Source organism: Paracoccidioides lutzii, assembly GCF_000150705.2.
Source record: "Paracoccidioides lutzii Pb01 unplaced genomic scaffold supercont2.32, whole genome shotgun sequence".
NCBI classification, from domain to species: domain Eukaryota; kingdom Fungi; phylum Ascomycota; class Eurotiomycetes; order Onygenales; family Ajellomycetaceae; genus Paracoccidioides; species Paracoccidioides lutzii.
Window position 1 is genome coordinate 18,994 of NW_015440978.1, and position 22,620 is coordinate 41,613.

Sequence of the window (22,620 nt, forward strand, 5' to 3'; positions counted from 1 at the left end):
ATTTGACTGATTATTGTATCTGTTGAATGTTCATCAGTCTGATTTGAGAAGCTAAAAAGTTCACAATTTGCTGTAAAATATTTTGTTCCTCTATTAAGCTATTTACTTGCTGATCAAGTTCAATTATTTGCTTTTTTCTGCTCATATTGTTCTGCTTTATCCCTTTCTAAAATACCTTTTACCTTATTTATAAAATCAGTAATCTCTTGATATACTCAATTTGAATCTTTTTCAATTACCACAAAAAATTATTCTTTTAATATGAGGTTTCTTGGCCTCATATTTCTCTCAATCAGAGTAATCATATCTCAGTCTGATCTTTATAAACTGTTAGACTCTTTAACTACTTATGACATCTTTAGTAGTCTTCTTAGAGGTTTAAAAATAAAAGTAAATAAAAATTTTCAAAGGTTTTTCACTTAAAAATCTACTTTAAAAAGGGCAAGAAAAGTATTTAATTTTAATATTATATTATAGCTTTAATCTAAACACAGATAAATAGGTATTCAATTGCTAGCTAAATAAGCTATCTAAGTGAATACTAAAATAATTCTTAAGAGATAAGTTTAGAGAAGTCTATATTTATATAGCTTTTTTCTTTAATAATATTTTTTATATTTATATATTATTTGTATATAGGGTAATTATATAGTTAGCTGCTATACCATTATCTAAACAGTTGTAATTTCTGATCATCTTAGCCTGTGCAATGACTGATCGCTTTAGTTTATTCTACGCTATTATATAAATCTCATTTTATTATATAGTTTCTTCAAAATTGTAACTTTTATAATATTATTATATTTGAATTCTTATTTCATATAAGTCATCTACTATAATCTCTTGATAATATATTTTTCCAGTAATATAAGTATTGTCATATAAAAGTGATTAATGAAGTTGCTTGATATGAATATGAATAATATGATGAGAGATAATTTTTTACTAATCTAAAGAGTATCTAATATCAAATCTTTAAATTTATCATCATCAGAGCTGGATTTACTGACTATGAAATTTATTCAATCAAATAAGAAGTAATTTTTCAATATTTAATATAATATAATATAGATGATAATTTAAAGCTATTTATTTATAATAATAATAATAAAAAATACTTTAGTTTTACTTTATCTTCTGAGATTTAATTTTTCAATACATTTTTTTAGTTAATATTTTTAAATATAGTTATAAAACTATATTATCAAATTAAAGCAGCAGATAAGATTATACAAGAAATGAAAAATACTCTGATATTTGATCTAACTCAGTAATTAAATAAGATCTTTAAGAAAAATCTGATATAGGTAGAATTGAATATATATTAAGAAATAAGTTACCTGCTTATTATTTGATGAATAGATACTGAATTATCAAAAATAGTCATAGATAGATACAGGTAGAGAGAATTCTCACTATCAAAAATATCAATCATAAGATCAAATATCATAAGAAAGAGAAATCAATAAAAAAAAAATAAAGCTCTATAATCAGTTGAAATTAAAGTTTTTAAATCAAATATTAATCAATTACAATATAATATTATTAATAAATCTCAATCTATTAGAAAATATATATATTTAAATAAATGTATAGATAATCTTTATATTATAAATAGATATGATATTGATTATTAATTAATTTTTAAAGATTAGTGATTCTAAAAGATTTTTATTAAAGTGATATTTTCTTTACAGTGATACGCACTCACTAATGATGAGTGCGCATAGCACAGTTAAAATGAGAAATGAATAAGTAGTCAAATATATAGAAGTAGTTGAAAATTGAAACAGATCATCCTTCAGAGTAAATATGATTGAGTATTAGATTAAATCAATCTTTGAAGTGATGATGATTTGAGAATCAGAGCAAATTAATTTTAATCTATATACAAGTAGCTTTGCTATTAACAGAATCAATACTTCATAAAAAATTAAAGATAAAATCTATTATTATTTGTTTATATATATAAATACTGTAAATTTCTAAATTTTTTTAAAAGATTTAATAATTAGCTATTATTCAATTTTATATCTATATTTTTATTTATTATTAATTTTTTTATAGTATTTATAGTATTTATACTTTTATTTTTTTATAATACTAGTTATAATACTTTTAATATTTTTTTTTAATATTTAATTTATTTATCTTAAGTATTCTCATACTATATTTATAGAATATTTAATTATAAAATAATTATAAAATAATTATTATATATTATTATATAGTTTTAATTATTTTTTTATGTTAGTAATTTTATACTATTATACTATCTTTCTTTAAAGCTCAGATTTATTTTTATATCAGTAGATTATTATCTGCTTCATTAATTATATAGTTATTTTTTTGTCAAATTTTTAGTTATTTACTCTGTTATTTTAAATATTCTATTTTTATTAAATTTAATATATAAAACTTTCTAATTAAATATAATAATTTCTTTAGATTTTATACTAAATATCATATTAAATTATTATTAAATTTTAGTTATTTTATTCAATTAAATTTTCTAATAAAAAATAGAACTTGTTAAAATATTATCAATTTTTTACTTATTTTTATTTTATATTTTAGCTGATTTCAATATTTTATTTAGTTGTTCTACTAGAGAGTTATTTATATCTTTTTATAATTTATTAAAAAAGAATATAAAATAAATTTTATACTATTTAATAGTTTTAATCTATAGCTATTGTCAATTGTTTTAATATATTTAAAAATATCTTCATTTTGCTCTATAAACTTTCTACTAAAATATTATATTTTATAGTTCTTAAGTGAAAAAATGATTATCTTCTACTTTAAAATTTAATTTATAATATTATTTATTAACTTATAATTTTATAATTTTTTATATTTTCTTTATATTATTAGTTATTAGATTTTAATTTTTTTTATTTAAATAATATAATAGCAGATTTTTTTTTATTTTAACTTTTTTTCTCTAGAAAGTATTCTTAATAGTAATTTTTAATTAAAGACCATTTGAGATTTATATTCATATACTATTAAGAAAAGTATTATTTTGATTAATATATTTATCAGAGTTTTAATTACATAACTTATTATTAATAATTATTTATTTCAGTTATATTGATAGTAATTTATATATAAATAAAGTTTAATTATCATATATTGATTAACAATTTTATTTTAATTATTTATTTATATATGATGAGATGATAATAGCTTTAGTTTAACTTATTATGATATAATCATTTATATATAAATTAAAATTAATCTACTCTGCTTTAAAGATTGATTTTATTTAATTTTCAATTATTTTTCTTTTAAAAATTAATTTATTTCAATTTTCAATCATCTCTATATATTTAATTACTTATTTATTTTATATTTTGATTCTCAGCTAAGTATTCTCATTGTAATTATCTAGTTAGAAAAATAAAAAAAATCTATTATTTTATTATCATTTTGAATTTAGTTAAATTATAATATTTACTATTAAACTTTTAGAAAATTTATAATTAGACTTTAAAATTAAATTTTTGATAGTTTATATTATTAAATTTAAATATATTTTCTATAAAATCAAAGTTTAAAATTAATTAAATTCTTTAAATATATTTTAATTTTATAAAAATATTAATATATTAATTTATAATTATTTTTCTCAGTAGTTAAATCTTTATTATATCTACAAGCAATTTTTACATAAATTTTAATAATTAAATATTAATTTTTTAATTTATTTTATTATATACTTTTTAAATTTTTTTGAATATTATAAATATATAAATATATATCAAATTTAACTGAATACTTTTGATCATTTATATAATTTTTCATTATATATTTTATTAATTTTATCTGATTCAATAGAAGAAATATTGTCAAAAAGATTATTATATATATTTTAAATTTTATAATCATTAAATTGAAAATTATTATTTTATTCTTATTCTTTTAAGCTTTATTATTATTTAAAACTTTATTATTAATATTAAACTACTAATTAAATCTCAGCTTGTAAATAAGAATTTAAAAATAATTCTGATATTAATTATTAGAGGGTAAATTTGAGCTCTCTGCATTACTAACTACTATATAATGAAATATTAAACTTGATGAGAGAAAGAAAATATCTAAGTTTACTCAGATTATAAACAATCCATAGAGTCACGTGATAATAATAATAAAGTCATGTGATTATTTCTTTTTGAAGAAAAGCATGTTTTCATCAATTGTATTCTCAATTCTTGTCTAAATCTTATAAAATTAAAAGACTGATTAATTTCAGTAAGAGTTTTCAAATATGAGTATTCTTGAATCAAAATTTTAAAAATTAACTGAGTTTTGTAAAAGGCATTGAAGTTATTTATAGAAAATTACTAAAGTTTTGATGCTGATTGATTTTTAAATACTAAGCAGTTTTAAACATTATTGTAAGTATTACAAAGCATCAAATTCAATTGTATCAGATAATAAATTACAGTTCATCTAAACTTCTTAAATAAGTTCATCAGGTAATTAAGAATTAAAATGAAATTTTTATCAACTCATCACATAAAAACAGATAATCAAACTGAGAGTATCAATTAATATTTAGTAATTAAGCTCTGTTCATATGTGAACTACTATCAAAACAACTGAGATGAATGATTATCAAAGTAACTACATTGATGCAGTTTATATCATATATTATAAATTTAAATTTATTAATTATCAGATTTTTATTCTCAAAAGTATATCAATTATGTAATTATCAAAAAAAAATCTCTAATAATACAATCTAGTACAGAAGCTGATATATAAGTTTGTTTGATATAATCAAATAAATGATTTGACTATATTAGTCTTTAAAAAAATACAAGCATTTGAAATGTGGATGAATGAGTCTACTATGTTTTATGTGAATAATGAAGGCTCAATTGCCTTATCAGACAGTCAAACAAGTCATTTTTAAAGTAAGCATATCAATATATGATAACACTATTCATAAATACATTAAAGCTGGTGAACTAAAGATTTATTACCTGTATGACACTCAAAATATAGCAGACATACTAATTAAAATTGTTAAACTAAACATAATTTCAGAGACATATTCACAAGCTTGAATTTTACTAATATGTTTGTATTGGATATTCAATTACTACATAGTTGTAATTGAATAAAGGGGTGTGATGATACAGCTATACAGCTATTAACCCTTCACGTAGCCTTTCATATGCTTGTCTGGAGTCAGAACAACTGCTTCTGGCTTGGCACAGCCTTTCATTCTTTTCCTTATGAGTCATATTCGCCCAACAATCCGTTCATTACAATCCGTGAGTTAGATCAGTTAGAGATAGTGATACATTCGCTCATTAGCTCTGTTTATTCAATCCTCTACATAGATAAACTTCAAAAATAGAAGGAGTTGTGTGGTTGTTGTTTTTGAGACTGAACTAAAAATCACCAGTTCCAGAGCCAGAATGCCACAACCCCCCCGAGCCACATATTCATGACGCTTTTATCAATTATGGGCATAGACCCAACTCCTTTTTTGGTGGTGTTCGATGGTCCTCTAGTAGCTGCTCCAAGGGGCTTCCAGTTGATACCTGAGGAGTTGGCACATCTCTCGGTTGAAAGAAGTTTTGTATCTTTGGAGAGGGTGATGTCGGCACACTATGGGGGAATAAGTATATTAATAACATGCCCTAGATTTCTGTTTTCATTGTGCAAATTTACAAGGGGTATGGTTGCCCGAATCGAAATCGGGACAGGTACAACAACTGTGAAAATGAAAGAAGGAAGAAAGAAGAAAGGAGAAGAAAAGAATAGTAAACTGACATTATACAACGCAGATCCTAGTTCCGATAATTGAATGACTTGAAGACTCGCATTTGTCCCAGCTGCGAAGTTTAACGAAGGTGGAATTTGGATTTTTGGAAAACAGAACGTGCCATTCCCAGTTTGATTGAAACCTGAGACCAGGGAGATATTGAAGATAACTTTGTCGTCACTGCCGAGACCTAGATTCACATATGTTATTGCCCACGGATGGCTGGGGCTAAAGAGGACGGAACCTCCGTCCAGTGGCCATTGTGTTCGGTTATTAGTCACATTGACCCCTCCGCCTGAGTAGTAGTATTAGATATCTTCGGGCTGGATTTATGAGGTGGGGGAGGAGTGAGCAGATAGGGTAACTAAGAGATATATAGATGCCTACATGGTCTGTTCCACTGGGTTGAAAAGGAATCACCACGCCAGGTGGGATATTTAACAGAAAAATGGGCTGAGGCGAGCTGCAACAGCAGAGTTAAGCTGCAAACGAAGGATGTCATAATCACTTATCCAGGAACCAGTATCTACGGCTGTTTTGGGTGCTGCTTGGTAATTTTATGTGGTAGAAAAGGACAAAACCGCAGAAATCGAAAATCAGTTCTTGGGGTCAGGAAGGAATAGAAACACGCAAAGCTCGCATCCTGAGTCTGGGACATGCAGGCTTTAAGAAGAAAATATGTGTATGTACAGTAAAGTACCATGGGAAATAACAGACTTCTAACAATAGATGTTAGCAGAAAAGGCAAAATAATGGAATCAAAGATTAACTGAGGAGTGGCAGCAATGTCACTCTGTTTTCTGCTGATTGTTTGCACCTATTGACTTGCACTTGTCATGTAACTAGATAAAACCCAGCATCTGACCAGAGATGATAAAAAACCAAAATATCCCACGTTTTTGTGTGAGAAAACAAAAGCCAATTGGTTCAAGCTCCAGGGACGAGGAGATGGGCTTGCTAGAGAATGTACGAGGGATATAAATAAAAATAAGTCAGATTTGCTATATAACATGTTATCGGCATTGAGTGACTTGAGGGGGTGGACTTGGCAGCGCCATGAATGAGGACAATTGAGCACATTTTCTTTTTGACGGTATTTCAATCATTGGCCAATTGGTCAGAGGTCGCGGGATTTTCGCAGCTATGAATTCGCAGGGGGCCCGGGATGTCTACCTAGGCGGTATGGGAAGAAGCTTGCTTCTGGCTGTTTCAGACAAGCGAAATCAATCTTTTGGAGAACTTTGGAGAGACAACAGTTCGGTGGGAGTTGAGCTGCTGAAAAGCGCGCGAACTGGAATTCATATCCTGTTGAATAGCGTGGAAGGTATGGCATGCCAGATACCTAGGCAGTTAATTAGGTATATTGGTTGTTATGGGGATAGGTTTGTGCAAGAGAGTCGAGACTAATGTATTTCACGGTGACCTCGCGCTCACCTCATCCATGTGATATGTACCACTAATCAAAAGTTCTCCAGTCTTAACCTCAGTCCTAACATTGTATGGCTGGCTTGCTATTTGAAAACCAAGAGTTCATATCAGCCTTTTTTATATATATATATATATATATATAGCTGAAGCCAAGCGAGTCAATTATAACTCCGTATTGATAGGCAGGGCGCTAGTCCGTAGCAGGAAAGCCTTGGCGCCCCACTTAAATAATTTGATATCACGTGGATGAGGCGAGCGAACACCGGGCGAGTTCACACGTAAAATACGGGCAATGTAAAGCTAACTAGTAACTAGTTAGAGAGATGGGTTTTGTCTTCGAATGGAAACAATCCCTCTTATCAACCAATTGATCAAAGTAACGATCTGGCGGGTGGTGAGAAGCTCCCGAATCTACCCGCGGTCATGTGACCATCCACGTATCCACAAGTGGAACCAGTCGGTCAAACGACACCGAAATCAAACCAAAGCAAACAACAGCCGTCGCAACTGAGTGAGGTCATGATCAGACAACATCTACGAAACCGCATTCTCTGCAGCGCTCGTCTCCGCTCCCCTCCTGTCCATCGCCAACCCTCTTTGCCGTTGCAAATTCATCTCTGCCTCACACATACACAATCGAGAAACATGGCTGATATCGTCCACGTTTTCGCGAAAGATGCTTGCCCTCGTAAGTCCAATTTACCAATTCCCCCCTTCTTCCCCCAAATCTTTTAACCTGCAAAATACTCCACCAAGCAAACCTGGCCCTCCGCCCCTGAACAGGGCAATCAATTTCCATTTCAATTCCCAATACATGCTGATGAACTTCACATCCAGCTGCGGGCCCTTACGTACGTGCCTTTTGATTTACACTATTTTTGTGTACCCGCTCGCAAAGGGGCTAACTCGAACTTTGCACTTTTTCGCAAAACATAAAGCAATAGTCCCACGCCATTAGAGCAAATGGACAGGTGTTCCTCTCCGGTGCGATCCCAGCAGATGAAAAGGGAAATGTGATTGAAGGGACCGTCGGGGAGAAGACCGCACAGTGCTGCAGGAATATTGCTGCCGTATTGGCTGCGGCGGGTACCACGGTCGATCGGGTGGTTAAGGTTAATGTAAGTGACTGAGGGGAAACGACAGTGTTACATCATCCACTAGCGTTTGAAAGATGCTCGTTTGTTGACGGTTCCACCGAAGAACGATTTGCTGAGCGAGAGTGGAAGATGAATTGATGCTCATATTTTTTTGTTCGATTCTCAATTTCTTTTAATTTAAGATGATAAAACACACTAACATGGGGCCAATTTGTCGGGAATCTCGTTCTTAGGTCTTCCTCACGGATATGAATGACTTCGCCGAAATGAATGCTGAATACGAGAAATTCTTCACGCGCCGCCCTGCTCGCAGCTGTGTTGCTGTCCACCAGCTTCCCAAGGGTGTCCCTGTCGAGATCGAGTGTATTGCTCTACAATAGTGGACGTGTGGTTTTTTCTACGTATATACATAGATCGTCCGGTAGTATATCTACGGGCCCGTGTTGCAGTATCACACATAAAATTTTTTGGAACCCAATAAAATATGATCCGTTTTTTCACTTTTTTCTAATATGGTTTTACGGTTATGTTGGTTATAGGGAGATATTTAGAAAAGTAAAGCCCGGCAATCAACGTACATACCTGAATGCCATATTACTAGTCTCAAACATAATCTAGGCACCTCTGCCTTGAACAGATATCTCAGTTACCAAATTCAATCGTTTATCAATCAATAAAACCACATAATTCGCTAAGAGTAGAAACGAACCATTCTAAGTAACCATTCCCGAACGCTCATCTCGTAATTATATCAACTAAAGTATGAAAACCAAGTATAGGTGCGATTATTAACTAACAACGGAATTAACGTGGAAGAAAGATACCATGAGCTCAGATGAGCTACAGAAACGACAATGAACAATAAATAAAGCAAGAAACAGAACAACATGTGGGGAATTATACGAGCTTTTCACGTCAAACGGCAAGGTTCATCAAGTTGAAGCGAAACACAATGCGTAATAGCGGGGAAATAACAGTTCAAGGTGAGAAGAATGGGACTAACGCCAACCTTGGAAGACACAGAAAGAATAAATAAGACGTGATATCATGCTGCTAGAAGGATGTAAACGGTTGGAAAAACAGTAAATCCGCTAAATATAATGCGGGAATTTTGTAGGTATGCTCCCTGAGTTGAGATCAATGAAGATATGGAGGGAAGTTGAAACAAAAAGAACTTCAAACAAAGCTGTATCTTCTCCCACATGTTAAATATAATAAAATCACCACCAGACCAAAGCCCATGCAAAGCAGCACATTCGGTTAAAAAAAATCATTCCGGTTATATCCCATATCGTAGAACTCATGGTAGATTACCGTCGCGGCAATATACTAGCCATCCGACCTCCATTGCCTGCCATTAAGCTTTGTTTGACGATTAGATCCGCAGCAGCAGCCGTGGCAAGTCTCTCCTTCTGCCGACTGCGATCACGAATATACGCATGTGCCTCCGGCCGCATCCGAAGAATTCGCAGAATCATATCATCATTCGGCTCTGCTTGTGCCTCTCGCCATTTTTCCTGCTTGGCTTTCTTCATCGTGCCCAGGTTACGGGATAACATGATACTCTTCGACCGGCGGGCGGACGGGATGCCGGCAGCACCACCAATTGCAGAGAACGGACTTAAAGTGGAAGGTGGGGCGGAAAGTCGGTTTCTGTTCGCCTGGTGTCGTGCTGATGTTGCGGATGCCATCCGTTCAGATGTTCGGATTAAGTTATCGGTGGGCTCGAAGTAGAAGAAGAAGAGACTTTGGATTTCGTGATATTTGGGAGACTTGAGAATATCCATGGGTACGCCGTTTGCTTCTCCCGTTTCTTCATCGACTGCATTGAAAAAGTTGAGGAGCAAAAGGAGCCAGCGAGATACTACATCCACTTCTTGCTGAGTGAGGGGCCGTTGGTTGGAAGGCTTGTCCGAAAGTGGAGGGACCAATAAACTCTCCACAGTTACCAGCACTTCTTTCCATAAACGGGCCATGACTGTTCTCATGGCCTCTGCGGTTAACGTTTGGTTCATGATTGAAAAGTTGTCATCAAAGTATGTGAAGAGCGTATCTAGGGCGCCCTCAATTTCCGCCTGGGTGGGACCTGAAGCAGTCGGTGCTCGGTTTCTATTGAAATAACTAGAAACTGTAGACATCGTGATACCTTTTGACAGCAACGCTCTGAGAGCGCGGCGAGAAAGACAGTGGTTGATATAGGCAGAAAGCTGGGAACAGATGTCAGTGAAATTTTCCTGAGACAGGGGTTGGACATAATTTTTTGACACACACCTTTTCTGTTGTTTTACGGGTCATCTCCCGCTCTGCTCGCTTTACAGTACGGAACGCCTTACCAAAATAGAACTGAATATCATCTCGTTCGCCTTCCATACTGACGCGGAGCAAAATTCGACCTTGCGTATCCAAATCTAGCCAGTACTCTCGAGGTACAAAGTCCGCAAAGTGAGCCGGATCAAGTTTGAGAGAAGTACGTCCCATGTAGTCGTGGCTTCCGACGGCATCCCAATCCCAGACTGTAGCGATGATGTTCTGAGGCCCCTTAGTAATGATATCGACAGTATCATCCCATCGGGGATTTAGATTGTCATAAATAATGCGGGTCTTAAATATACGCTGCGACTCATCGGCCAAAGAAACATATGGGTCACTAAGGCCATCCATGTCACATCCCTTCAGATCTTCTGCCTCAACAATTTTGACTGTGAAAACATAGTTCGTGGTTTTCCTCGGGTGTTTTAAGGAAGGGGGAGCATTCTTTGCAAGTACGTCCGCGCAAGCATCAACATTTATGTCTCTTTCGAGCTTATCAAGCTGATGAAGGGCGTATTCAATATTATTCAGTTTCACAAAGGACTAAAAGGAAAGGTCAGTTGACTCCCAAAAAAAACCGCCACATTTCAGCTTTCAAGACCCACCTCCGGGAAGAACTGAAACGGTTCGATTTTCTCCTTGCTGTTCCACGCCTCTTTGGCCATTTGCATCCATTTCTCCTGTCGGGATTGCGACAAAGACGATTCCTGTTCCGGGGTAAGGCGATCCATTTCCCTACTAAACATTTGTTCAAGGACCTCGCAATACCTCGCGACACCTGCCCCGATCGATTTTGAAATGGCAGTCATAAACTTGGCATATCCCACATCGTCGTTCCAGTTCAGTTGTACAATCGGATTGATAAACTCGTTCAAGAACCGGAATATATCGATTACTGACACGCTGTGCCGTTGCTCTTCTGATGGTATGTCATTCGGCAATTCAGTCCGGACTTTGAAGTCATCTTGTTTAATGGCCTGGTTTACCCAATCCACAACCTTCTCATCAGTCATTCGAATCCAACGCCAAACGAAGTCAACCAGAAGTTTCTCAATTGGAATGGGAAACGTGTCACTATTCAATATCATTAGCGGAAAAGGGTTTTCAATTAGGAGAAGAACGTAAATCATAGGTGCAGCTCTTACCCGGGAAGTGTCGATATATAAAATTGCCGAATTTCTGCCAATTCTTTGTACAGATCAAACCCGTCCTGTATTCCAATTCCTTCGTTCTTATCCTTGGCTTGTTGTATAATCCTAGCAATGATATCACGCGCGTCTTCCGCATACATAGGAAGAACGCATTTAATTAGGATAGGTGAGGGATTCACACTAAATAAGTCAGCTTCGGCCCATGTGAAATTAGTGAGCAGCTATAATACATACCCCATAATTTCAGGATTATTTTTATATCTCTTCTGTATTCGTTGGACAAGCTTCATGACAGCTTTCCCGAGTTGCATTACATGATAAAATTCCCACACATCTGTGTTAGGAGGAATTTCCTTGTCGAGGTGTTCTTGGTATACCTCCTTTGCCTTTTCCACCAGTCCGTTATGTACATGTGAACGAAACTCTTCGTGATCCTCCGACTTGGGAATAAAGTTGGGATCCGCCTCGACGTAATTTTCCAGGATGTACATGACCGATCCTATAGGAGGGACTTTGGTGTCATAACAATGCATCATCGTCTCGTAGAGTTGTCGAAGGAGAGCCTCATGAAGAGAGGAGAGTAGGTGCGTCATTACACCAAAGTCGGCCCGCGTCCAGTTCTCTCTGCTCGCAGTCAAGGCTGGGATGAAGCTACTACGCCTCGATTTTTCTACTGGTGGTTGGTTCACAAAAACGAATGCGGAGTCTAAAGTGTCCAGATCAATCTCTTGCTCGACGTATTTTTCTCGGAAAACATCAAGAAACAAGACAGCCCGGGTAGACGGTGGTATTCGCCAGCGGAGACTTATTTCGTTAAGTAGATCCATAGATTGTTTGGAAAGAAGGGTAGTGGGATGTCCTTCAGCTTTTCCTTCAGACACGTTGGTTTTCCTGTTCTGCAGCTCATGGTTAACAATTTGGAGGAGTATGAAGCGGTAATAAGACCTGACATCCGGAGGAATGAAGGTGTATAAATTATGGTCATCAGAGTAATCATTGGATGAGTCAGCTAGGGACAAAGCATCGACAGAGCAAACTTCAGACGGCTCAGAATAGCCTGAATCTATGGTAGCAAGGTCGCTAGATCTGGTACTCAGATAAGGAAGTGTGCTACCAGTTGTGCTTGTTTTGGTCTCTGGGTTAGATTGCATTATAGAGAACATCATTTGAGAGAGGTCACCAGCTTCAGCTTTTTTCCAGGCTTCAAAAGCATCGTTTGAATCAAAGTCGTCGTTGGATAGCGTCCTTCTGGTATTTAAGTTGAGCTGAACCTGATACGTTTTGAGGTCCTGCAATGCTGCCTTTGCCGTCCATACATCTTTATACTTGTTGATATCCGACTGGACTTGCGAATTCCTAAGCCCAAAAACCTTCACCACGACTTGGACTAATGGCATATCGTCGACGTTATAAGATAGTGGTGCAAGTTCAGTAGTCGCAGTTCCTCCATCCTTTTGAGAAGCCTGTGCGAGATCCTGATCATGCGCAAGCAATTTGACTTCCAAGACAGAGAGCTGGCTAGCGAGTTCAGGTCTATCCTTATCCCAGCCATGATCTCTGAGTATAAGGATGATGATTCTCACGAATAGAGCAACATGCCGATCAACCATGAGCTTCCAGCTTATATCATCGGGGGGTTGGCCTTTAGATAGTTCCTTTGTAGCATTGGAGAAAAATATTAAAACTAGAGGCTCTGCACGTCTTTCCTCTCTCATGCGTTTGTTGAAACCTGGTTCCCTTAACTCGTTTAAAAATGCCGCAAAGGTTCTCCTCACTCCCTCATCCTGATACGCTTTCTCCTTTTCAATCCCTTTGAATACTCCTGTCAATCGATTTTCGAGTCGACCCACAAACCCATGAGGTAATCTGGTGCTTTTATGATCTTTAACCAAACTTAGATCGCTAATTATAGAGGCTGACGACTTCTGAGCACGAGGACGAGGTGCTGCTACACTTTGTCTACGACGGGCTCTTGGTTGGAGAAGGTAGGCGAGATACGCAACTCGGAGTGCATATGTGTACGCATCATTGTAGCTGATAGTTCTCCTTCGTGCAATCGAAACATTTCGTGAACGGCGGCCTATATTCTCGCTGCTCTGGCTATCAAGCCGCCTACTGAAGCCGCGAGAACGTGTTGATGCTGTCGACATGAGACCTTTGCATGCGCCTAACCTTTTTTCCCTCTTATCTATCCAAAGCAGGAGGTGGGTGAGCAGCAAGAAAGAAGAGAATCGGTCATGGAGTTCAGCGAGACGCGCGCAACGGAGCTGGGGATCGAATAACACGTTATTCTTACTCCCTGTTGGGCGGACCGGGCGTTTTTGAATCAAACGGTATCGTATGCACTATGCGAGTGGGTCGAGAAGGTGTAATGGATGGTTATACACTCTACGTCGATGATTGATCGAAGAAGAGTATCAGCAAAAATGATGTTCGATAAGCGAACTAAGAAGTTTAAGTTAAATCTGAAACGAACGGGGCGAAGAGCATTTTAGAAAAGGAACAGGTGCTTATTTTACCCATAACCGTGACGTTGCTGACGAAAGACAAGTTTGGGTGGACTGGTGGCTTGGCAACCACTGAAGGCAAAAGGAGGTTTATCTATTTGATTGCGCGCTCCGGAGATGCGGCATACGAAAAGGTTTATGAATTGTTTGTGTATCCTGAGAAATACTATTAGTCTTATAAAGCTAGTGCACTCCGTGCCTGCGTCGACTTAACCCTCGTGGGTTGGTAGTGGGGGATAGAAGTTGGAGAACCGGGGTGGATGTAATGTATGCTCTTTCTAGGAAATAAGAACTGGTGGATATGATATTTTTAAGACCCATATTGTTTCTCGCATTTATTTACTCTATGCTACAGTTGTTGGTCAAATAGACTGTCAACAAACAAATAAATCGCTTGTTTGTTTTTGTTGCACATTATCATGTTTTACAACTTGCAGATATTATGTGAAAATAACGTTTGACAATAAGAGTTATAAAAATAGCTCTTATGAGCAGTACCTGATTCTAATGTGTGAATGAAACAGGTTGTCACTGACAACAAAGCAGCAGTTTCGAACACAATCTGATGAAGATTATCATATTCGATCCCGTGTCATGCTGAGAAATATGTGTATCAGTGAATTTCTTTATCTTTCATGACATGTACTGTCATCAGAACTTGTATCAGAGAGTTAAAAAGCCAAAAAAGATGCGTGATTGCTAAAATTATCTGCTTCCCAGCTGCAAGCAATTGAAGGGTTGTAGAAAACCACAGTCGACTTTTTTTAAAACCATTATCAACTATAACCGTAGCAATTCAAACTCAACATCGAAACAAATACATTTGTTGGATGTAGTTCTAATGTGCCGCTTTATTTACATATAAAAAAAACCTATGCCTCCGCAAAAAATCACCATTTGTCCTCTTCCGGTCTCCGAGCCTGGGTGAGAGTCAGCTTCCATAAAAATTAAACTGTCATCATAATATTCAAACATACCCGAACAGTGCTAGGCCCTCCAAGCTCCCTTTCCAGCCCATCCGGGAATGTGCGAGGGGCACTGGGTTTGTCGGAGTAGCAAAGGCTGATAATCCCGCTGAGAAGGAGAACGGAACCAGCTGCACATCCCAACAAGAATAAACCTTTACCGGGCTTAAAATGCGTATATGTTTCCGTAGAAAGTATAGTCAGAATATCGTTGTCTTCATGAACAGGTTCTCCAAAGTTTCTTCGGTCCTGCTTATCCCACCAGTCGCCGTATGGGTCGCGGAATTGGCGTTTCTGGCCTGGCGGGTTGTAATAGTTGTTGTTCTGGAGAGACATTTTATCAGCTACGGAAAACGGGTGGAGGCGAGTAGCATGCAACACACCATCTCTGGATCATCTACTGAAGCCTGAGAGGCATATCGAACTTGTGAGACGGATAAACAAGCGTGGGGGACCTGATAGACTGCTCGTGAGGGCAGTTTTACCGCTGCGGCAAATTGCCTCAACATCTGGCAGTGCGGGGAAGTTAGCAATTGCACCAATGTCTTGTAGATTAAAGATTACTAACTATAGACGTTTGTTCAACAACTCGCCAAACCAGGATCGAAAGCTAAAATGGGGACAGCTGGAGTCCTGCAACACAGACTACAGGCTGGCAATAGAACTTCCGTTGTAAAAATAAAGATGTCCCTTGGACGCTGAAGGCCATGTCCGGATACGGTTTAGCCTATTTAGCTAGTGTATATGGACACCTGTAGAGTGGTTCAGGTGATGGTTACGTAATCGTAATCGGAAGGAAATTGACTCGCTAGTCAGCGAAAAACCACTTCTCGCGCAGACCCACGACACAAGCCCGTTTTTCCGTCACCAGCAACGCAAATTTGCCGATAACGATGCCAAACCTTCTGTGCAGACTTGAAAACCTGAAAGCTATTGATTGATGGTACATTCAGGTATTTTCAACGCGTTTTCGTTGGGATCGTTGGGGTCTGGAGCGGGTTGCGCCCCTGTCCACCTAAAAAGAAATGCAAAACGGCAGCCTTAACGGCACGTCCCAGCAACATCTCGATAGCGCAACTTCCGAGTCAGAAGACAAATCTCACTATTCTGCCCTCCAAGACGCGCTTCTTGATTCTGCTGTAGGCGACTCCGTTCCAAATGGCCCTAGCCACGATGATGACTGCCACGACGTCCTCCCTGGACCCCCGTCCAAAAAACGGAAAATTGCAGACTCCTCCGGTCGAAGTACGCCGCGTCCTGTATCTCCCCCATGGAAGCGCGTCTCTGTTGATGGGCCAACGTCTTTCATTGAGGGCGGTAGGCGGAAGTCATCCAGGACAAACGCGGTGCCGCTCGAGCTGCTTCCTTCAGATAAGAGACAAACACGTTCCGCCCACCAGGACTATGTGAATCGGGCAAAACCGAATCGCTCCCCGCGACATGGCAATTCCCCGGCGGTCGCGATGGCATCTCAGTCTGGAACAAATGGGAGACGATTATCTGTTGGTAAAACTACTACTATAGGATCCGAGGGAACTTCTCCTAGGAAAGATGGTTTAAAGAGCTCGAGTACCAGGACCCCGCTAACAAAACAACGCAATTCACAAACTTCTGTCTCCAAAAGCGCAACTTTGAGAAACAGAGCCCCAAGTATTGCTTCGTCGAGCGCTCATAACAAGTCCATTACCCCAATAACTAACACAAAGTATAGTCACAAGTCCCAGAGAGGCCACGTTACCCCTGCAAACATGTCTCCAGTGTCTGTAAAAAATTCTCATACAAGTGGTAAAAGTCAGGGATCTGAGGATGTGGAGGGGCAAGCGGGATGGAATTCGATCCAGAAACTGCCTAGGCTGCGATTTAAAGTCAAAATGCCCTCACTAGCTACTCAACACCCATCTCATGTGTTGCCCGAAAAGAAATACTTGTCATTCCGGGAATGGGTAGAAAATGAAACCTTAACAGAAGACGAGGGTGGCTTCTCGACTCCCGAAGCTGCCCTAATCGAGGCACGCATGAGAATGAGGGTTTGGGAAGCCGGTCAACCTGGTCAACTTCTAAGTAAGGAACGTTGTTCCCGTTACATTACCGATCCAGCCGAGGAACCTCCACCTCAGTATTCTCACCAAGACCATCTTGTCGCTCATGCCTTGTACTTCAAGAAATTACTTGATAAAGAGCGCAAACAGCATCGACACCTTGCGAAATTATTTGCCCAGTGGTGCGCAGAGGAGTGGAGGAAGCGAAATAAACTTCCAGAGGATATATTAAAGGAACAGCAGGAAGATATACGGCAGAAACGTAAGCATCTTGTTAAAGATTTACAACGTCAATTTGATGCAGTTCGTGCAGAAGTAGAGAGAGCCCGGTTGGCTCGATGGGAAGAGCAGAAAAAGGCTGAGGATCAACTCGCCTTAAACAAAGCTATCAAACAATCCACTCTGTTGTTTGAAATGAGAAGGCCGGATCGAGCGTATGATACCGAATTTGAAGAAAGCCAGTATGACACTGAAACGGGCTCGGAGAGGGATCAATCAAGCCAAGAGGAAACGGAAGATGAAAGCAATATGTCGACGTCTGAGAGTGAGGGGGATGATGATGATGGAACTAATGACGACGAAGGCTTGACCGCAGAACAACTCCGGATTAAATATGCGCATCTAGCGTCAAGTAACATTGGAGTTGATGGTCAATCGAAACAATCGCAGCAGGAACGTTCGCCGTCCATCCGCAGTTCGCCTCCAAACCCAGAACTTAACGACAAAGGCGGGGGTCTTGATTTGCCGCCTGTGAGCGAGCTCGCACACCATGATCCAGATTTGGAAGAAGTTGATTCAGTTCTTCTGGATGATAGCGCTGAAGAGTCAACAGACATGGACAATGACATGGGAGACAGTGATGGGGTTAATTCCTGTTCGGACGGAAGTGACAATGATGAGGCAAGTAGCAGTGATGAAGAGAGTCCTGGATTACTTGGATTTTTCTCCACTAAAATGGTCGAACCCGAGGAAAAAACTATAAGGAACGAGGAGGGAGCTAGTGAGAGGCGTGAAGACAATGGGGATGATGACGATAAAGGCCTAGTTGTTTCCAACGGACCAGATGAACCTGATGTGCAAGAGCATGAATCCTCAGGACATGCATCGGCAGAACCCCAGCCATTGAAGCTTGAAGTTCCAGAAGACGAAACCCCTCCAAACGATCGTAAGGTGAATGGAAAGCATGATACCGCTCAAGTTTCGAACAATGTTCGGCCAAGTAGAGATGCCAGCAGTCAGCCCTCGCCGGACACCTTGGCTACAAAGACGTCAGATGTTGAATCTGTTTCTTCATATGAACCGAACCAATACGACCAGGACCAGAATCAGACTGATAATTCTGCTCCGAAATCACCTCTACCAATCAATACACCAATCCCGCATCTTCTTCGCGGGACGTTGCGAGAGTATCAGCACTTTGGTTTGGACTGGCTAGCAGGCTTGTACACTAGCAATATAAATGGAATTCTTGCAGATGAAATGGGCCTGGGAAAAACCATTCAGACGATAGCGCTTCTGGCACACTTAGCTGTCGAACATGAGGTGTGGGGACCTCATTTAGTTGTTGTCCCAACCAGTGTAATGTTAAATTGGGAAATGGAGTTTAAAAAGTGGTGCCCTGGATTCAAAATCCTTACATATTATGGCACTCAAGAGGAACGAAGGCAGAAGCGCAAAGGCTGGATGGACGACGACCGTTGGCACGTCTGCATCACATCTTACCAGCTTGTACTCCAAGATCAACAAACTTTTAAGAGACGGAATTGGCATTACATGGTTCTTGACGAAGCACATAATATTAAAAATTTCCGATCCCAGAGATGGCAGACACTGCTCACGTTCAAAACCCAGGCAAGACTGCTTTTGACTGGCACGCCACTCCAGAATAATTTGACTGAACTATGGTCCCTTCTTTTCTTTCTCATGCCGTCTGACGGTAATGACACTGGCGTTGAAGGATTTGCCGATCTTCGAAACTTCTCTGAATGGTTTCGACGACCCGTAGAGCAAATTCTCGAACATGGGAGAGAAACCATGGATGATGAAGCCAAAAAAGTGGTTACGAAATTACACACTGTGCTGCGCCCCTACATTTTACGCCGTCTTAAGGTGGATGTAGAAAAACAAATGCCCGCAAAGTTTGAACATGTTGTAACATGCCGACTCTCAAAGCGACAACGATACTTATATGACGGATTCATGTCGAGAGCGCAAACCAAAGAAACATTGGCATCTGGAAATTATTTGTCTATCATCAACTGTTTAATGCAATTGCGGAAGGTCTGTAATCACCCCGACCTTTTTGAGACGCGACAGATAACGACTTCTTTTTCGATGCCGAAATCAGCAATTGCCGATTTTGAAATCAAAGAGCTGTTTGTACGGCGTCGACTATTAAAGGAGGGTCCGTTGAGCAAGTTAGACTTGGACTTCTTAAATTTAGTTCCCATATCAAGGGAACAAACGTCAAAGAGGCTCGTGGATGATACCTCGCGAATTACAGCTTATATTCCCCTCCGGACACTTCGGGAGCGCCAGTATAACCGCACTAACTGGAACATGGACTTTGACGGCTCTTCGGTTCAATCAGCATTGATCTCAATGGAAAACTCATCGCGAAAAACGAGAATGGAAGAGCTAGAAAGATGCCTTTACTTCGAGTCGAAACGTCATGGACAACACCCAGTCTACGGGAAAAGTCTCATTGACTTTCTTACCGTCAATCCTGGTATCCAGACAAAGTCTCCAAGGCTACCTCCCCGCCACCCACTTCTTGACTTCTTTTTGCAGCAGTCTTCAGCCATTTCTTCAATGATTTTATCTCTGAATGAGAGGTCTTTGGCGATGGAAACCATTATACAGAAATTTGCATTCGTCACACCGGCCGCTGTCGCCTCAGAAATAACAGGTGCGGCTCTAACACCAATCGAATCTCGATGCCTGAGCATGTCACAAAAGGTACCGGACTATGACCCTTTTCATGAAGCACAGATGCGCTTGTCCATCGCCTTTCCGGATAAGAGGCTCCTGCAGTACGATTGTGGAAAGCTTCAGCAACTCGACAAACTTCTCAGGAAATTGCAATCAGGTGGCCATCGTGCTTTGATATTTACCCAAATGACAAAAATGCTTGATATACTGGAGCAGTTTCTTAATATCCATGGCCACCGCTACCTCCGTCTTGATGGTGCTACAAAGGTGGAGCAGCGTCAAATGTTAACCGAACGATTCAACAACGATACCCGAATCTTAGCATTCATTCTCTCTAGCAGATCTGGTGGCTTAGGGATCAATTTGACTGGGGCTGATACAGTCATATTCTATGACCTGGACTGGAACCCTGCTATGGATAAGCAGTGTCAAGATAGATGTCACCGAATCGGCCAAACTCGCGACGTGCACATCTACCGTTTTGTTTCTGAATACACCATTGAATCCAACATTTTACGCAAAGCCAATCAAAAACGAATGCTCGACGATGTAATTATTCAAGAAGGTGAATTCACCACAGATTATTTCCAAAAGTTAGATGTGCGGGACATGCTAGGCGACGACGTTGCGGGTGGTAATGATGAAGCAAGCGCAGCCATGGACCGAGTTCTTGATACGAAGGTTGTTGGAACTCCTCGAGCTTTCGAACAGGCAGAGGATAAGGAAGACATCGACGCCGCAAAGAACGCTGAGAAGGAACTGGAGCACGCAGATGATGGCGACTTCGAGGAGGGCAGCGTTCCACACACCCCAGGGCAACTTGGGTTCAGTCAAACAGGGTCACCTGTGGCAGCTGAAGTTGAAGAATACGAGCCGTCTGTTACCCATGGAGGAAATGCCAACACTCCTGCATGTCCGGAATCGCCAGCCGTTCAGGATGAAAATGGAGAGCACGAACCGGGTCATATCGATGACTATCTTATCCGCTTTATGGAGTGGCATTTGAAAGATGAACCCTTAGTTCTACCCCCAGACAAAAGAAAGAAAAAGTCAAGGAGGGGCCAAGAGCATCGAATCAAAAGAAATAGGTGATCGTCCCTTGAATAATTGTTTCTTTTGTTTTTTTGGTTGTTTATTTTCTGCACGATGTACCACGGATCTGGTTGTTTGAAGATAGCAAACAGTGTTTCTCACACTTTAGTTTGCTCTGGCGTTACTGGCTTGGTGACTAGTGGAAAAAGGAAAAGAACGAAGAAAAAGAGTTCCGCATCATAGATGATGATTGTTCTCTTCTTCCCTCTGCTGTATTCTTATTATTAGCTAATTCGCATCCTGCTGTGCTTTGATATCGCGGTCCATGAACCGTTCTTCTGGTGTATATATATATTTATATATACATATATAATCTCGACATGAGCGTCTTTTATTTTCTTCTTGAATGTTGTCGGAATAAATTCGAGCCACAAAGCTCTCTTCATTTGTTCATAGCCATACCCGTCAATCAATCCTAACTCATCAATAATTCTCGGAATTAGAGTGCATTAATCGTCCCGCTGAAGAGTGTTCCAAGATTCTGTTCGGGCAGCTAGAAGTTCTGGCACGTGACAAGCCGACAAACCGGAAGCTTTTGGAACCTCTTCCATCATGCCCTGTACAAACTCTCTGGATTTCGGGACATCGTTCAACTCCTACATCCCTCAGATATTTATAATCCCTCGGAGTTCCCAGGTCAAGTGATGTTCGTTTCACGAAATATCTTTATTCGATCGTGGTTTGCGGAGAGCTGCCAATAATGATGGGTGTGTCAGGGATCCCAAAATTCCCACTGTCACTATTCCTTGGAACTCCTGATTCTTGGACATGCCCTGACTTGCTTTAGTTATCCGGGGTTGGCTAATTAGCTAGGAACACTTCCTCAGACGTCGCAAGCCACAATCTTCGTGAGGATGATAAATCGGGTTTAGCCAAGAACGGTTCCGATGTGATATATCGGATTTTTCTTCCAAGCTTTCCTATGTAAGATCTTGCGTCCGCTAATGAATACGGATACTTTCTGCGCGTTTCAACGTCCGAAATGCTATTCAGAGTACCGAGAATGGCATCTCTCACCTTCAAATATCCTGGAATTTCCGCTCAGAGTGACAGAGACCCAGACAGGGTTGTAATGACGGTACCGTGGTCGACAGCTTTCCCGGCTAACTCAACTAAGCAGTTGTTGTAATTATCAGCAAATCTTGCCTAACTGCAATGACGACTGATGATTTATTTCAATCCAGCCAGCCTGAAAAAAATCGCTTGGTTGATTAGTTAACTCGTTGAAAACGAAATATTTGACAGCTGGTACCCTCGTAGTCCTGCGAGAGGAATGCTAGGGAAGCGATGCCAACGGGAAGAAGATCGACGT

General features: G+C 39.0%; 5 protein-coding genes across 5 annotated transcripts; 2 read left to right on the plus strand and 3 right to left on the minus strand.

The window, feature by feature from the left end:
* Window positions 1-5,418: 5,418 nt before the first annotated feature.
* PAAG_08312 (hypothetical protein) lies at window positions 5,419-6,290 on the minus strand (the record flags this gene model as incomplete). The annotated part of the gene is made up of 3 exons (XM_002789670.2): window positions 5,419-5,631; window positions 5,797-6,083; window positions 6,176-6,290. The coding sequence occupies 3 exons, from the start codon at window positions 6,288-6,290 to the stop codon at window positions 5,419-5,421; spliced, it is 615 nt and encodes a 204-aa protein (XP_002789716.1).
* Window positions 6,291-7,861: 1,571 nt separating this feature from the next.
* On the plus strand, window positions 7,862-8,693 carry PAAG_08313 (L-PSP endoribonuclease family protein (Hmf1); the record flags this gene model as incomplete). The annotated part of the gene is made up of 4 exons (XM_002789671.2): window positions 7,862-7,904; window positions 8,054-8,067; window positions 8,161-8,334; window positions 8,547-8,693. The coding sequence occupies 4 exons, from the start codon at window positions 7,862-7,864 to the stop codon at window positions 8,691-8,693; spliced, it is 378 nt and encodes a 125-aa protein (XP_002789717.2).
* A 930-nt stretch (window positions 8,694-9,623) lies between these two features.
* Window positions 9,624-13,924, minus strand: PAAG_08314 (C2 domain-containing protein; the record flags this gene model as incomplete). Its single annotated transcript, XM_015846473.1, has 5 exons — window positions 9,624-10,520; window positions 10,585-11,166; window positions 11,229-11,697; window positions 11,769-11,954; window positions 12,009-13,924. The coding sequence occupies 5 exons, from the start codon at window positions 13,922-13,924 to the stop codon at window positions 9,624-9,626; spliced, it is 4,050 nt and encodes a 1,349-aa protein (XP_015701137.1).
* A 1,247-nt stretch (window positions 13,925-15,171) lies between these two features.
* PAAG_08315 (hypothetical protein) lies at window positions 15,172-15,755 on the minus strand (the record flags this gene model as incomplete). The annotated part of the gene is made up of 3 exons (XM_002789673.2): window positions 15,172-15,201; window positions 15,259-15,570; window positions 15,630-15,755. The coding sequence occupies 3 exons, from the start codon at window positions 15,753-15,755 to the stop codon at window positions 15,172-15,174; spliced, it is 468 nt and encodes a 155-aa protein (XP_002789719.1).
* Window positions 15,756-16,271: 516 nt separating this feature from the next.
* PAAG_08316 (helicase swr1) lies at window positions 16,272-21,308 on the plus strand (the record flags this gene model as incomplete). Its single annotated transcript, XM_002789674.1, has 1 exon — window positions 16,272-21,308. The coding sequence occupies one exon, from the start codon at window positions 16,272-16,274 to the stop codon at window positions 21,306-21,308; it is 5,037 nt and encodes a 1,678-aa protein (XP_002789720.1).
* Window positions 21,309-22,620: the final 1,312 nt, after the last annotated feature.